A 13940-nucleotide genomic window follows, 5' to 3' on the forward strand; every position below is an offset into this window, starting at 1 on the left:
TAATTATGCCTAAGAGAATAATGATATTACCATTACAGCATTTAAACATAGATTTCATTTGATATTATAATTCAATTGTGTTTTTGAAAATTTGAAAATAAAAAATTAATATTTAAATAAATTTAAAAATAAAAAATATTAATTTAATATATTTTAAAATAAAAAATTCAAATTCAAACAGGTAAGATAGTCTTTCTTCTTCTTCTTCTTCTTCTTTTTTCAAGTTACGACAAATAAAACCGACTTCAACGTCTACCAATATTTGCCCGCCGTTAAAATAAAAAAACGGAAACAAGCAACACCTAACGACCTCACCACTAGTTTATTTATTCGCGCTTGCTTTCCAGTCCAATTTCACCAATTCGTTTTTTGAATAAGTAATCGATCTCTCCCCCCCTTCCCTGTCTTCTATGGCAGCAGTTGTATAAGCTAGTGGAGGAGAGAGGTTTGAAACGTCACCGCCGATGCATTCTTCCGCTTCAAAATCAGCAACTGACGCCGCACCTGAATCATCTTCCTCTTCTTTCGCTGCCAAGACGCCTGATTTCAACGATCACTCAAATGCTTCTCCCATTCCTAACCGTGAAATCGATTCTCAGGTATTTCTCCTCATTCGTACTTGATCAAGCGGCTCTGTTTGTTAGGATTTTACTGTTTACTGTATTTTACAGTCACCGGCAGCAGCGAGGAGTGAAGAGTATAGGCAACTGTTTCGCCTTCCCCCGGAAGAAGTAAGTCACTCTATGCCATGGATGTTCATATCTTTCAAATGTCTTTATATATATATTTTCGAAGAATTACTTAGCTGAAAAAAAGAGAATCAAGAACTCAGCTACTAGTTCCTAGGAGTTTCTTATGCTAAATTTCAGTTTGCTCTTCGCTATCTGTAGCTGTTTTGGTTTTATTAAATTATGTTTCTTCAAAATTTGGTTTTGATGGGATCGTTATCAAGATGAAAATCTGTTAACTCTACGTGAGTTGAGATCCAATAATTTGTAACATTTCAGAAATGCTCTCAATTCTGTTCGAGTTGGAGCTTCATAACATGTCAGAATTGACATATTTTATCCTTTTATGGTTAGGGCTGGACCCTGTTTGGAATTCATTAATCCTAGCCTTAAGTTAATAGGATTTTGAAACTTACAAATGTATCAAATAGAACACAAATGATAATTGAAATGAGGGGAAAACTGATGGAAGTGCTGTGAAATGTGTTATAAGAAGCTCATGAGAAGTAATCTGCTTAGTATCATTTCCAACCTCTAGGACATCATGTGTTCAAAATGCTTATTTTATCTTGCACTTGTAATTGTGCACCAGTTAAGCATGTCCGTGTGCATGTTTGTACCTTGAATTAATTGTTTCTCGTGTGAAATTTTCTGAAACGGTTCTTATTGTTAAAACTTTTGATATTCCCCCTCTCTGCCATGCACATATCAGAGGATATTGTAGAGTTATAAAGGACCTCTGTTTTCTCTGAAGTATGTTTCTAAAATTTTCGTTTTCCCCCCAATAGGTCCTTGTACAAGACTTTAATTGTGCATACCAAGGAAGTATTCTTCTTCAGGTAATCTCGACGCTGACCTTTATTGTGTACTTGGAGATGCATGCATTACTCAATAATTGCTATATTATGTGTGCACTCGGAGATGCATGCATCACTCAATAAGTGTTATAGTATAGACCACATTTCATCCTTTTGAGTTGGAATTTCATTTGGTAAATGATACCATGGATGAGTTATGTGATAATTTTGTCTATATAAGTTTTTTTAACTTACTTGGGAGGTAAGATTATGTTTCCTACTATATTCATGTGTTGTTTACTGTTCACATGTTGCAGGGGCGTATGTACCTTTTTGTACATTATATTTGCTTTTATTCAAAAATATTTGGATTTGAGACAAAGGTAATGTTTGAATATGGCCTTATTATTGTTATTGTGGTCAATGTCTTTTATAGTTCCCTTTCTCAATCTTGACTGTTTTCAGACATATTTGATGGGTTCTTATCCAGAAAATAATCCCTTTCCAAGAAGTTACGAGTGTAAAAAAAGCAAAGACAGCTGGGATCTTCCCTAATGCAATAGAAGTTTTTGCCGGAGGAAAGAAGGTAGTGTAGAAATACAGTATTGCTCCTCTCCTATTATGTTTTGGCATTTCTTGAAGTTGTTGCTCGGAATAGTGCTCTCACTTCTGAATTTCAGTAAAAATTGTGATATCTTAATCCAGTTATTATTCTGGCAGTACTTCTTTGCATCATTTCTCTCTCGTGATGAAGCTTTGAATCTCATCAGGGATGGATGGTTACAACATGGTAATGGTTCCAATTTGATCGCAGAACAACAGGTATTTTAAAGCATTGGATACTCATTGCATGAATTTTTATTACTTCATCGTGAACTCTGGAATGGTAAAACTTGCTGGTCTGTTTTCGTTGTTGCTATCTTATGTGATGATTTTATACCAGGATTTAATTTCTGTATCCAGTAGCCTAGATAATGGACTTGTTGTGATTGAAAAGGTGAATAGCTTCAAGCAAACCAGTGAATTAGATTCCCCTGACAGGTACTTTCACAAGCCATACTGAGTTTATATGAGTTGTCACTGTCCATGTCTTGGGTGATTAATCATAAATTGACTGCATATATGTGAATAGTAGACAAAAGGCTACTGCTCGTTCGCCTGATTCTGAATTTTCACCATCCGTTGAAAAGGGCAGTGTCTCCATGATACAAATTCAAGTAGCAGATGAATTGGAACAGGATGTTGAACTAGTTAGAAACACCAACTCTTCATCTTCAGCAACTTTGGCATGGAATGTGGAAAATCTCAACGCACCTCAGAGTTAGTTATCTCTTGTGAATTACTTTAATTGTGATTTTGTTTTCTATATAACATGCAACGAACGAGTTCATTTTCCTGTTAGATATAATATTTTCTCAATAATCAAGATTTTAAGGTGTATGGTTCCTCTTCACCTTCTAGTTTAATTAGCAAATTTTAAACTAAGCAATTGGAGCTTTTCTATTAGATCTATCAGAGGAGTTATTTGTAATTCCTGGTGAAAATTTTGCATGAAGAGGATTGAATCCTTTGGATGTGGGCTATGGAGCTCATTTCTACTCAAAAGTAATGTTGTGGTTGTTGGTATTTGTCATCAGCAAGATTTTGGGATGATGTTTGAGGTGGTCCTGCCCTTTATATTTTGCTGCACTCTTTTAATTGAGCTGTTTCTTTCTGATATGCAGTGCGTGAATCTTTTAAAGAAGTTGGACAGACAAAGTTTCCGGTAGTGTTCCCTTTTCTTTTATTGATTTGCTCCCCTATTGTTTTACCACATGTAGAATTCTATAAATATTATCGCATTAAAGAGTCTTTCTCTGATCTTCATTTATTTTAAGGAATGCAGATAAAGGTAGAGGAGTTCTTTTATTTGTTCTTTTCAGATGCTGCTGCTAAATTTGTTGAATCTTTTCATAGTAGATGTGGAGATAAAGGTAATTTTCTTTGAATTCACATGGAACCATACTAAAGTAAAACACGCTAGAGTTTTCAGATGTGGTTAAGTTTGATGAATTTGTTGGATGATGTTATTTGTACCTGTATCTTTGGTTGGTTAACTTTTGTGCCTTTCAGATTTCAGGTGCTCTTTATGGTACATAGATGATAAATCTGGACATGCTCGTGATGTCTCTTTTCAGCATCCTATCAAAATATATTTTGGTATGGAGATGTATTACGTGTGTATCTATGATTGCTTTTGTTCGTCAATTTCAGCGAATTTGTTTCCCTTTATGTTTGTTTCAATTTTTGTGTTTTTATATAGGTGCAAAATTTGGCAGCTGCCAGGAAGTCCAGAAATTTCGAGTCTACAGAAACAGGTTCTTATAATCTGTAATTTGAGAGACATTTTAGTTGTTTTGTTCTTTAATTGTTTTGAATATGACTTGGTGATGAGCTCAATAAGATGATGTAGTAATTCGCTATCCATCAAAGCCTCTATTTCTCAGCACAAAAAGAAAAAAAAAAGGCTTTTATTTCTTAGAGGGAAGAAAATTGGAAAGCCTTATTGGAAACAAAAGGAAGTTTCCTAGAGGATTTTTAAAGCAGTTCTATAATTTGACTGTTTTGTTATGATTTGGCTTTTTTTAAAGGTAAGTAAGGATTAGGTTTTGACGGATCAACACAATGTTTCACTCTGCCCCTGGGCAGAGTTACATAGAAGAGAAGAGGGCAACTTCCCCCGTTAAAAATTTCAAAATACTCATTTTAGTCCTCTCAAATTTATCATCTTCTTTTTAATTGTTTGTCCCCTCATTTCTTGGAACCTTTTCTTTGCCCCCCTTTATCTTTCAATCCTAGCTCCGCCCCTGACTATGTTTAAGGAGTTGGATGTTTGAACCTATCCTTTCTGTGCCTCTTTTCTTTATTAGTAAAGATCTGAGGTATAAGTGCATGCATTAAAGTAAATGCTTAATTTGGTTCCTGTGGTAGTAGTTCTTTTTCTCTTAAAAGATCTTGCTGATTCTGATCCTGCTTTCCCGTACTTCCTAAAAAGAGCTCTTGCTCGGGCACCTTCTTCTGAGTCTTCCCTTACGCTTTATCACCTTATTCTATCCCTGGGGAATCATTCTTCCTTTTCTTTCGTACCTGATTCTTTCTCTCCCCTGGTGATTGTGACTTACTAGCTTACGGGTTAGCTGTTTTGCCTCATACAAGGTAGGCTCGAAACAGGAGATTTTCGGGTTTCACTTAAGATCCCCTTCCTGCTGACTCGGAGCCCTTCTTTCCTTTTCTTCTATCACCAGCACCCTTTGAAAGTCGCCTTACAATCCTTCCTCTAGCAAAATCTCACCTAACTCTCTAACTTTCTTCACCAGAGAGTAAGAAACTGAATCGCGTCCCTGCGTCCTGGGATATAAGCATAAGCAAAGTAGTAATGATCATCCAAAGATTCTTAATAGGTATACGACTCAATTAAACCTTCTACACAACTACTTCAGGTCCATTACTGTTTTGCTGCTTCTAGAGCCAAAAACTTTGCAGGCTGTTTTGATGCTAAACTCCTTTTTATCATTTGTATCCATCATGATCTCTTTGGTCTCTCACCCCCTTCGTCTTCTCTACTATGTACATAAACTTATGTTACAAGACCAGGCTATTTCAGACAAGTCTCTCTCGCATATCCTCAAATAGACTTTCTTGCAAGTGTACTTACTTGCAAGTGTACTTATTTCTTTCAAAGTTTTTGATCGAATCAGTTTAGTTTTTCGAGGGATTTAAAATAAATGTGTCATAAATTCGTTGTGAAATTACATATAAAGCTCTTGATTGATAATGTTCTCAATGGATTAAATTTATTAGCTGTCTATATTGTCATTTATTTGCTAATTTAATTCCTATCCTTTCTTCTTTTTTGGATGCTGAGTGTAAATGATTTGACCGGTTGTTTGTTCTTCCTTGTGATCTCACTTTTGCTTTTACCAGTCATTTGATTATCGAGACATCACAGGAGATCAGTGACGTCCGTTTTGGAGATTGTTTTCGCGTTGAGGTACAAGCTGTTTCTGATCCATTTTATTGACACGGTGGATAAAAGGTTTTTATTTTATTTCTTTTCATATTTTTTACTAGGATTGTGTACTCAGCTTTTAAGGAACAGATTCTACAATGACATTTTATATTGAATGATAATTAATTATTAAGAAGTCAGAAACTTATTCCCTTGTCTATTTAGGTGCACCTTTTGAGATGTGGTTCTTTTCTTGGGTTACATGAAGTTTTTGAAACTGTTTCAGGACCTCGGGAATTGTCATGTTATTTCTTTTCAAGCTTGTGCTCCATCATGGCTGCAGTTTTTAAATTCCTGTATTGAATGGTTCTGGTTGGTCTTAGATAGATTTACTTCCAGATTGGGTGTGATTTGTATTTGGGTTTGTTAGACATGCAGGACATGTATCCCTTAAGCCTGTGATTGTCAGACTTGGGCCAGTAGCTTCCTCCTAATACATTATTTAGATTTAGGAAACCAATAATAAGAGAGGATACGACCATTCTACTCCTAGGTATGGAATTGACTTTAGGAAAGGAGATGGTTATACAACGTGGAGAATTCTTATTGATTGAAGGAGAGATATTAAGTTAGATGATCTGTTGCCTATTAAAAACCTTTGATACTGAGCAGGAAAAGGGAATTTTATTTATTTGTTTATGATTTAGATAATCTTTCTTTCTGAAGTTTAATATCATCTAAGAATTTTCTTGGATTAACTATTTCATTTCGATTATCTTCTTTGGATTTAAGTTACTAGGATTTTTTCAGTGTCTTTTTAAGTACAAACTACATGTATTCTGGGACACATTTATGGTGAACTGTTGCCTATTAAAAAAGCTTTGATACTGAGCAGGAAAAAGGAATTTTATTTGTTTGTTTATAATTTAGATAATCTTTCTTTCTGAAATTTAATATCATCTAAGAATTTTCTTGGATTAACCATTACATTTTGATTATCTTCTTTGTATTTAAGTTAAGTTACTAGGATTTTTTCAGTGTCTTTTTAAGTAACTACATGTATTCTGGGACACATTTATGGTGAATTAGACTGAGATGTGAGAATTGTTTCATGCTTCAGACTCCTATAAGGTTTTCCACTTTTATTCAATTTATCACTTCCTCTTTTGTAGGGAATTTTTCAATTTTTTAACTTTGTTGGTGTCCTTGTACTGCTTTACCTTTACACACAAATCGGTGAAAAGAGAAGGAATTTGGGAAGGGAGTGGAAAAGGAGGACAAAAACTTGGTGAAATGTTCCTCAAGATTCAGTTGTTATGATAATTTCACATGACAGATCAACAGGGAGGAGATGTTAAAGAAAAAAATGAGGATTAGTTCATGAAATAAGAAATGAAATGTGCGGATAGAGAGTGCAATGGTTGTTTAACATGAAAAAAAAGTTCTATAACAGACTTGGCAGCAAGTATTCCGTATAGTTCTCGGCATGAGCTTTAATCTGCTTTAAGACCGTGATCTCCACTATTTAAACCTAACCTACCCTGCCCCCCTTCTTCTCTTTATGGCTACAATTGTCAGGGACTATGGGATGTGACTAGAGATGGTGATGGATCGAATGAAGGATGCATTTTGCGGATATACGTGAACGTTGTATTCAGCAAGAAAACTATTTTTAAAGGTTTGCATTTTCCATTACATACAATTTCTTTATATGCTTCGTGTTACATTATTTTTGTTCACAATTCACCTTAATTTCACCATATTGTTTTTTATTTTATTTTGGGGTATAATTTGTGGCCAAAGACCTGAAAGAAAAACTATCTTCTATAAACTCTGGCCGCTGTAATATCAAGGAAATTAACCCTAGGGATTTGGCATAAACCAGGGGGAGGATCATTGAAATACACTGTTCATTGGCTTTGTGAAATACTTCTTTAACCAATCTGCGGATGAATTGCACTCTCTGAACCTGTGGCAAATCCTGACCAGCCAACTCTTCCTCAACAGGATTCAATAGTGTTGATCTTTATCCCTATATCTCATGGAAATGAAGTGTAATATTTTATGCAAATCTTTTGCATAAAATATTTTTGTAGTGAGATCATTTCTGCTTCTACAGATATACACGGGTTTCATCATGGAAATGGTGCCAAATAAGAGTAACTCATTCTAATTTCAATACTGAGCTTCTTGTATTGGAAAGAGCATTAACTTGGAAAGTGCCACGATAATTAGGAAAGACAAGTCTGAATGAAAAGGAATTTTGTTAGAAGAATAAAATTTGACCAGATATGGTAATCATACTGGCATACACTGGAAGGATGTTCACTTCTCTCTAATGATTCTTTCTTTCTTTCTTTCCTTTTTTTTTTTAATCTGAAATACAAATAAAATGAGCTACAGTTCCTGGAATTCTTTGCCTCGCAATGGCTTTATATACTTCTTATAATTGGGGATTATGGTTAATTGCTTGAAATCAAGTCTCAGGATGTGCCTCATAAACTCTTATTATGCACTTACATTCATTTATATAACCTACATTTTCATAGATGCTTTTACAATCGTCAAAACAGCGCTGTACCTGTTTTCATAAATTTCGTGGACTGGATTCATGCCCAATGCCTTGCAATATTGTAGGGAAGATAGTGCAGTCTACTGTACAAGAATGTCAAGAAACTTCTGCAATATGGATAAACCATGTACTCATTCTTTTGTTGACACAAGTTATCAATGGTATATTTTGGATGGAATGCTTATTGACTCCATGTTTAATTAATTTTCCAGGCACATGAATTGTTGAAGTAGAAGAAGCTTGAAAAACCAGGAGGTTAATCATCACAAGAATTTAAGCCAGCTCCTTCTCTGCATGATGTGCTTTGCTTTGTGTGGTATTACATTACTAACTTTAGGTAACCATTTCCAATTTTCTTAAAGCAGAGGCAGAGCCTCCTGTCAGCATGATTCAGAAGGGAGAAGTTCATTCTGAAAGAGAAGTGAAGACTGGAGAAGCTTCAGAAATCTCTTACAAGCAGAGTGACCACATAAGAATGCAGTAGATGTCTAGTTCTGTGGCCCTTAGTCAACGGGGTGGCGATCTTGTGCAGGGAAAGTTCACAAATGCTACATCCATTGCATCTTCTAGCTCAATGAATTTCAACACTGGCATGTTCTATATTTGTGGCTTTAACGCCTAATCATCAGTATTTTCCTGAATTTCCTTTATTTATCAAGCGTTAAAATTGCTTCATTCCCAAAAAAAAAAAGTATTAAAATTGCATTAAAAATGAAACTGATTGCTTTAATTTACAGCTCAAACATGATAATTTCCATCCAAAAAAATTACAAATTATAATTCCAATGTCTAAACAGATTCATATATTTCACTTACAGAAGGTAAAAATATGGTTTCTTATGCTATTTTTAAAAGTTTCCTGTTCTAATATTTCTGGTGGTTTGCAAAATTGTTAAATTATTGTGGAACAAGAAACGAACGAATCAAAATATTTTCTGCCTTTTCTCTTCTAGGAGCCCAAAATTTATGTGTTCTTGATCTCTATTAGTGGCACAAGATCTAATTTCTTAATATTTTGTGCTCTATTTATTTATGGTTAACTAAATATTAATATGAATTTTATTTTAATTTGCTGTTGATTTTGAATGTGAATAATTCTCTTGTTAATATTATTAATTTTAAGTGTCATATCGGAGTATAATTTTTCAATGTATGATGGTTACTAATTGACCCTGCTGGGGAAAAAGAAATCCTGGCTTCATCGTTAAACATGTATATTTTGTTGGATATAAAGCATGAATAAGAAATAGGAAATTGGCAAGCACACAATTATACTCATTAGAATCAATCCTTTCATTAGGTAAAGAATAACTGACCTTGGATTGTTGGAAATAACCCAAACACAAATAAATAAAAATGAAACCCAAGAAATGAAGAAAGAAAAATCTTAATTCAAGTTAGTGTTCACAAGATGGCTGAAAAAGTTTTGTTTTTGTTTTTTGCTGTGTGTGTGTGTGTGTGTGTGTGTGTGATTTTGGGTTTACCATATTCCCATCTCAAAACATTAGCGTCAGTTGCAATGTGCCCCACAAATCTTAAACATTGTTCAGCAGGATCCTGCCTCCACAAATCTTAAACATTGCTCAGCAGATCCTTGTGTGATATTTTTAGTATGTTTTGTTTTGTTATGAGGGTGAATTTGTTTTACCGTATTGGCATTAGCTTCCTAGTGGCTAGAGCATGACATTAGCCTTTTCATTTGTTCAGTACCGTTGCCATCTGGATTAGTATTTACCGTATTGGCATTAGCTTCCTACGCACTCACCCTCGTTTTGGCCATTTCTAACTGCAGATGAGCATCCTCGTACTTTTGAACAGACCATAAACTGTCCATGTGGCTTCTCAAGAACACTACATTGGTGGTATGAGAGTTGGAGCTGGTGAAAAATCAGCTGAAGCTGTGTCTTGGTAAGAGAGGCCGATGCACCACCTGAATGCAGCTTATAACAAAAATAAAATTAGGATTCTCAAATCTAAAGATTATAGATTAAATTGTAGAGAAATATTGAGAAAATATTTTTGTATTTTTGTTAAATCTGAATAATAGTTTTGATCTCTTTAAAATAAACTATATATTTTTATTTATATTAGTCTTAAAATACTTTATACAAAATAATTTATAATGAAAACTTATCTAATTAATAGAATTCTTCTAAATAGTAAAATAATAATTAAATTAAAAATAAGAAACTAAATAAAAATAAATAAGAAAAATAAGAAAAAACTAAGCTAGAGAGGCTGCAGTGCACTCATGAAATCACAAATTGAAAAACCTTGATATTTTTATGTTAATAAATTTAATTTGATGATGTGAATTTAGTCTAGGTGTGTTTTTTATTATTATTATTTGATATGATTGATTTAAACTTGAAAAGTTTTTTTTTTTTTTAACATTAACACGCTTTGTATCTTGGTTTGTCACATTCCGCCCGCATGAAGTGATGATTCCTTTGTAATATATTCATAATTTCCTTTTTATTTTTTTACATGACGTGGGATTCAGAAATGGTTTCAAATCCATGTCTCTATAAAATAGCAATCCGCACTTCTCTTTTGCGAATGCGAAGCCTATTTAAATATATAATTGTGATTATTTATATATAATTGTGATTATTTTTTAAAGTATTTTTTATTTAAAATATATTAAAATAATATTTTTTTATTTTATAAAAATTATTTTTAATATTAGTATATCAAAATGATCTGAAAATACCAAAATAATATTAATTTAAAATAAAATTAAAATTAAATAAACTTTAATATTTTTAAAAATATACTTTTAAAATGTAAAAATAAATAGAGTTACTAATAAACTAGCTAGACGTCGTGTATATTTTCTCTCTTTATATTACACTAGTTGTTTTTATAATTATTAAACTTGAATACAATATAAACTTAGAGACAAGTCCTAATCATAGATTATTAGATAGATTGACTAGACTTTGGTCATGTTGATTTTTTTTTAGAAAAATATAAAATAATTTTATTTTGATTTTTTTTAACAAAATAAAAGATTAGTTAGTTTTGGTTGAATAGATCACAAATTAATCCTAAAGTCAAACCAAATGACACGTGGAGCTCACAAACCCCTTAACCGAATGCAACCACGCACTTAGCTAATGACAGGTGGCGACATCTCTTTTACTGAGGTACAGTGACTCCGTACTACTCAATCTTAGCTCCGGTCCCACCCACCGCGTTTCCTCCACGAGCTGCCACAACCAGCAAGGAAGTCCTGCGACGTGGACAGCGTTGTTGCTTGCCATGTCATATTTGATCCTATCATTCACTTTTTTGTCTGTCTATTTGTTTTTCTCCACTGTCCACGTGACAATTGTCTTTTGTTTTCTGGGGCTTGCAAAGAGGGCATGTCAAGGATATTTAGAAAATGTACTGACAATCGTATGAGAAAGTATAATAAGATCCTTTTTTATTATATAGTTCTTAATTCCGTAAACCTTTCAATACCCCTCATAATTTTCCTCTTTTTCAAATATTTTATTCAAGTCTTGTTTGTTTAGCATCATGCAAGCAGATTGTAGGATATTTTACATGAGTTTGAAAGTTTAATAAGGTTATTTTTTAAAATTATTTTTTTATTTTAAAAAAATTATTTTTTTTCAAAAACTGATCATCCTACATCAAGCTTATCATTTTCTTTCTGGTCACTGTATCTAAAGTGCAAGAAAAAAAATAAAACATGGGACAAGAAAAAGAACTTTCCTAAACGGATCCATGGAGTCTTTAATCCACGTATATAATTACATGTGTGATCACATTGCAACAATTCCTCACGAACACGAGTGTATCTAGAGGGATTGATTTCAATTTGAAAAACTAAATGAAGTAAATGGATTTATTTGACCAAACTTGAAATGCAAGGACGATTTTCGTCCCACTTTTGTGAGATGCCGGTCTTATTTAATAGACGGTTTGATTTGACGGTGGGGTAGAGTGCGATGCTGCGGCTCATTTGTGGCCGTTGTTTTGTGTGAAGATAGCGTGATCTTTAGAGTGGTCTGTTGTCGATCGTCAAAAGTCAAGTAGGATAGCAGTGGTGTTATTTCCTAGGGTTGTTTATATCCGTGGAGAAAAGGCTGAGGGCTGATTGGTGGCCACGTCACTTTTGATGGGCCCAAGTATCTGAGTGGATGACAAGTAGACCATTGTCATCTTGTGGTTTTACACTCGATATACTGTAAAGGCCCATAAACTCATGGACCTAAAATTACAGGAGTCGATCCACGGCCCTATTATTTTTTGTCATCAGGAAATAAATTTCATTAATTTTTATTGAAAAAAATTGTGAAAAAAAAGAGCCTAAGCATAAATCCCAAAGAAATATATCCAATTAAATGGTATTTATGTTTTTGTTTGCAATTTGAATAGAAAGTTAAGAAACTTGTATAAATTTTGTGTATGAGAATTGATTTGGTCTACTTGAGGGTTCAAAAATAATTTAAATAATGAGTAAAAATATAATTTAATTCAAATAAATATTTAAAATAAGATTTTTTTTTATATAAAAATCAAATCAGAAGCATAATAGACGGATTAGATAAACCCAAGTTAGTGGGCAATTGTTTTTTTTTCCCCGCCTTATCTACGGCGGTTACCAAGAAACCTTTTTGCTTTTTCTACGAAAGGACAAGAAGAGCTTACGAATCCATTCACCAAATGCAGGTAAGTCTTCAAATCATGACATGTCGCTACGTTAATGCTGTTGAGATATGGAGAATCCTTGCTACTAAGTCTTAGCTCCCTCCCAACTTCTGCATAGACCCACTGTGTATCCTCCATCCTTTTTTGGATCCAACTTGGAAAGCTTGCCATACTGATCAGGTCTCCTTTATCTGCTACATCATTCTGATCTCCATCGATAACAAATCCAGGTAATTTTGTTATCACATCATCCGAATTTACTATACGTAGGACTTTCGTTCCTTGTTTATCCAGGAGCTGTCTGAAACTCCGGTTTCCGACACGTGGACCCCCGAAAGAAATGACAGTCACAAGTACTGGCACGCGGTTGAATGTAGTCTTGATGTCATAAGCTGCAAGAGTAGCAAGAGCAGCCCCGAGACTATGGCCTGCAATGGTTAAGCTAAGAGGTTCATCACCATAAGTTTGGAGTAGCCTTTTGCTCTCTTCACGCACCATTTCTTGTAAGCTAGGGCGAATTGGAGTTCCTGAAGTGTAAAGGCTCAAGAACCCACGTTCTACCATGGGCCCGCTTTCGTCAGAGCCGTTTTTATCACATTCTGTATTTGGGAGTTGGGTCAGGGTTGCTCTAAGATTCTCCAGCCATTCAAGGCAAGTGGCAGTACCTCTAAAGGCAATCACCACGTCTCTGCGCCCTAGCCTCGCAATTTCTGCCTTATTTTGAGACACGGCTACGTATCCAATCCAACTGGACTGGGTAAACATCCAACTGGGTGCCTTTTCCATCCAACGTGGAAGTTGGATTACTGATGTTGCACGTAGATGTTTGGTTACCCGGTAACCAGTATCTCGAAAACCGGAACGTTCAAACAATGTGCGCTTTGGGAACCGGCAGTTTGCATAGGTGGGTGATGAAGGATTAAAGTCGAAGGATTTATACGCAGCATCGACAAAGTCTCCATAACGAAGTATTTCTCCGCGTAAATTATCATCGAGAGGGTCAAGCAAGCCTTCCCAGTTTCGAATACCTTGATATTCCATCCATTTCCGTCTTAGTTTAACCGGCCGGCCGGACGCAGTGGAATCATTCCGAACCGGGTCGCGCAAGCCTTGCCATTTTCTTAAGGATTGGTTTTGTATAAACTTTTTGTTGAGTCTTGTGGGTTGAGTGAGAATATTGCAGCACTCTAATG

The 13940-nt window shown here is 34.6% G+C and overlaps 2 protein-coding genes across 11 annotated transcripts; one reads left to right on the plus strand and one right to left on the minus strand.

Annotated features, from left to right (window-relative positions):
• The first annotated feature begins 239 nt into the window (after positions 1-239).
• LOC133691491 (protein VASCULAR ASSOCIATED DEATH 1, chloroplastic-like) lies at positions 240-8735 on the plus strand. 10 transcript variants are annotated; one of them, XR_009841696.1, is made up of 17 exons: positions 240-599; positions 672-731; positions 1517-1567; positions 1843-1908; positions 2016-2111; positions 2246-2347; positions 2469-2566; positions 2658-2845; positions 3250-3290; positions 3411-3498; positions 3638-3724; positions 3828-3882; positions 5489-5555; positions 7092-7191; positions 8087-8212; positions 8298-8340; positions 8451-8735. XR_009841696.1 is itself a non-coding variant. In XM_062112019.1 (17 exons), the coding sequence occupies exons 1-16, from the start codon at positions 465-467 to the stop codon at positions 8316-8318; spliced, it is 1317 nt and encodes a 438-aa protein (XP_061968003.1). In that variant the 5' UTR covers positions 240-464; the 3' UTR covers positions 8319-8340; positions 8448-8735. The 10 variants fall into 10 exon arrangements, 5 of the variants coding, with proteins under 5 accessions (XP_061968003.1, XP_061968001.1, XP_061968006.1 ...); XM_062112019.1 differs by having other exon boundaries at positions 8151-8212; positions 8448-8735; XM_062112017.1 differs by having other exon boundaries at positions 8151-8212.
• Positions 8736-12684: 3949 nt separating this feature from the next.
• LOC133691869 (phospholipase A(1) DAD1, chloroplastic) lies at positions 12685-13806 on the minus strand. Its single transcript, XM_062112487.1, has one exon. The coding sequence runs from the start codon at positions 13786-13788 to the stop codon at positions 12685-12687; it is 1104 nt and encodes a 367-aa protein (XP_061968471.1). The 5' UTR covers positions 13789-13806.
• Between the last annotated feature and the right edge of the window lie 134 nt (positions 13807-13940).

This window comes from Populus nigra, chromosome 4 (assembly GCF_951802175.1).
Source record: "Populus nigra chromosome 4, ddPopNigr1.1, whole genome shotgun sequence".
In the NCBI taxonomy this organism is placed as follows: domain Eukaryota; kingdom Viridiplantae; phylum Streptophyta; class Magnoliopsida; order Malpighiales; family Salicaceae; genus Populus; species Populus nigra.

Excerpts from the sequence above, each read along its gene's own strand:
- LOC133691491 (XM_062112019.1), top strand. The coding sequence starts at position 465 with ATGCATTCTTCCGCTTCAAAATCAGCAACTGACGCCGCACCTGAATCA. Across the intron at positions 1,909-2,015 it reads TATTTGGATTTGAGACAAAG|AAAATAATCCCTTTCCAAGA; the intron begins GTAATGTTTGAA and ends GTTCTTATCCAG. Across the intron at positions 2,348-2,468 it reads ATTTGATCGCAGAACAACAG|GATTTAATTTCTGTATCCAG; the intron begins GTATTTTAAAGC and ends ATTTTATACCAG.
- LOC133691869 (XM_062112487.1), bottom strand. The coding sequence starts at position 13,788 with ATGGAATATCAAGGTATTCGAAACTGGGAAGGCTTGCTTGACCCTCTC.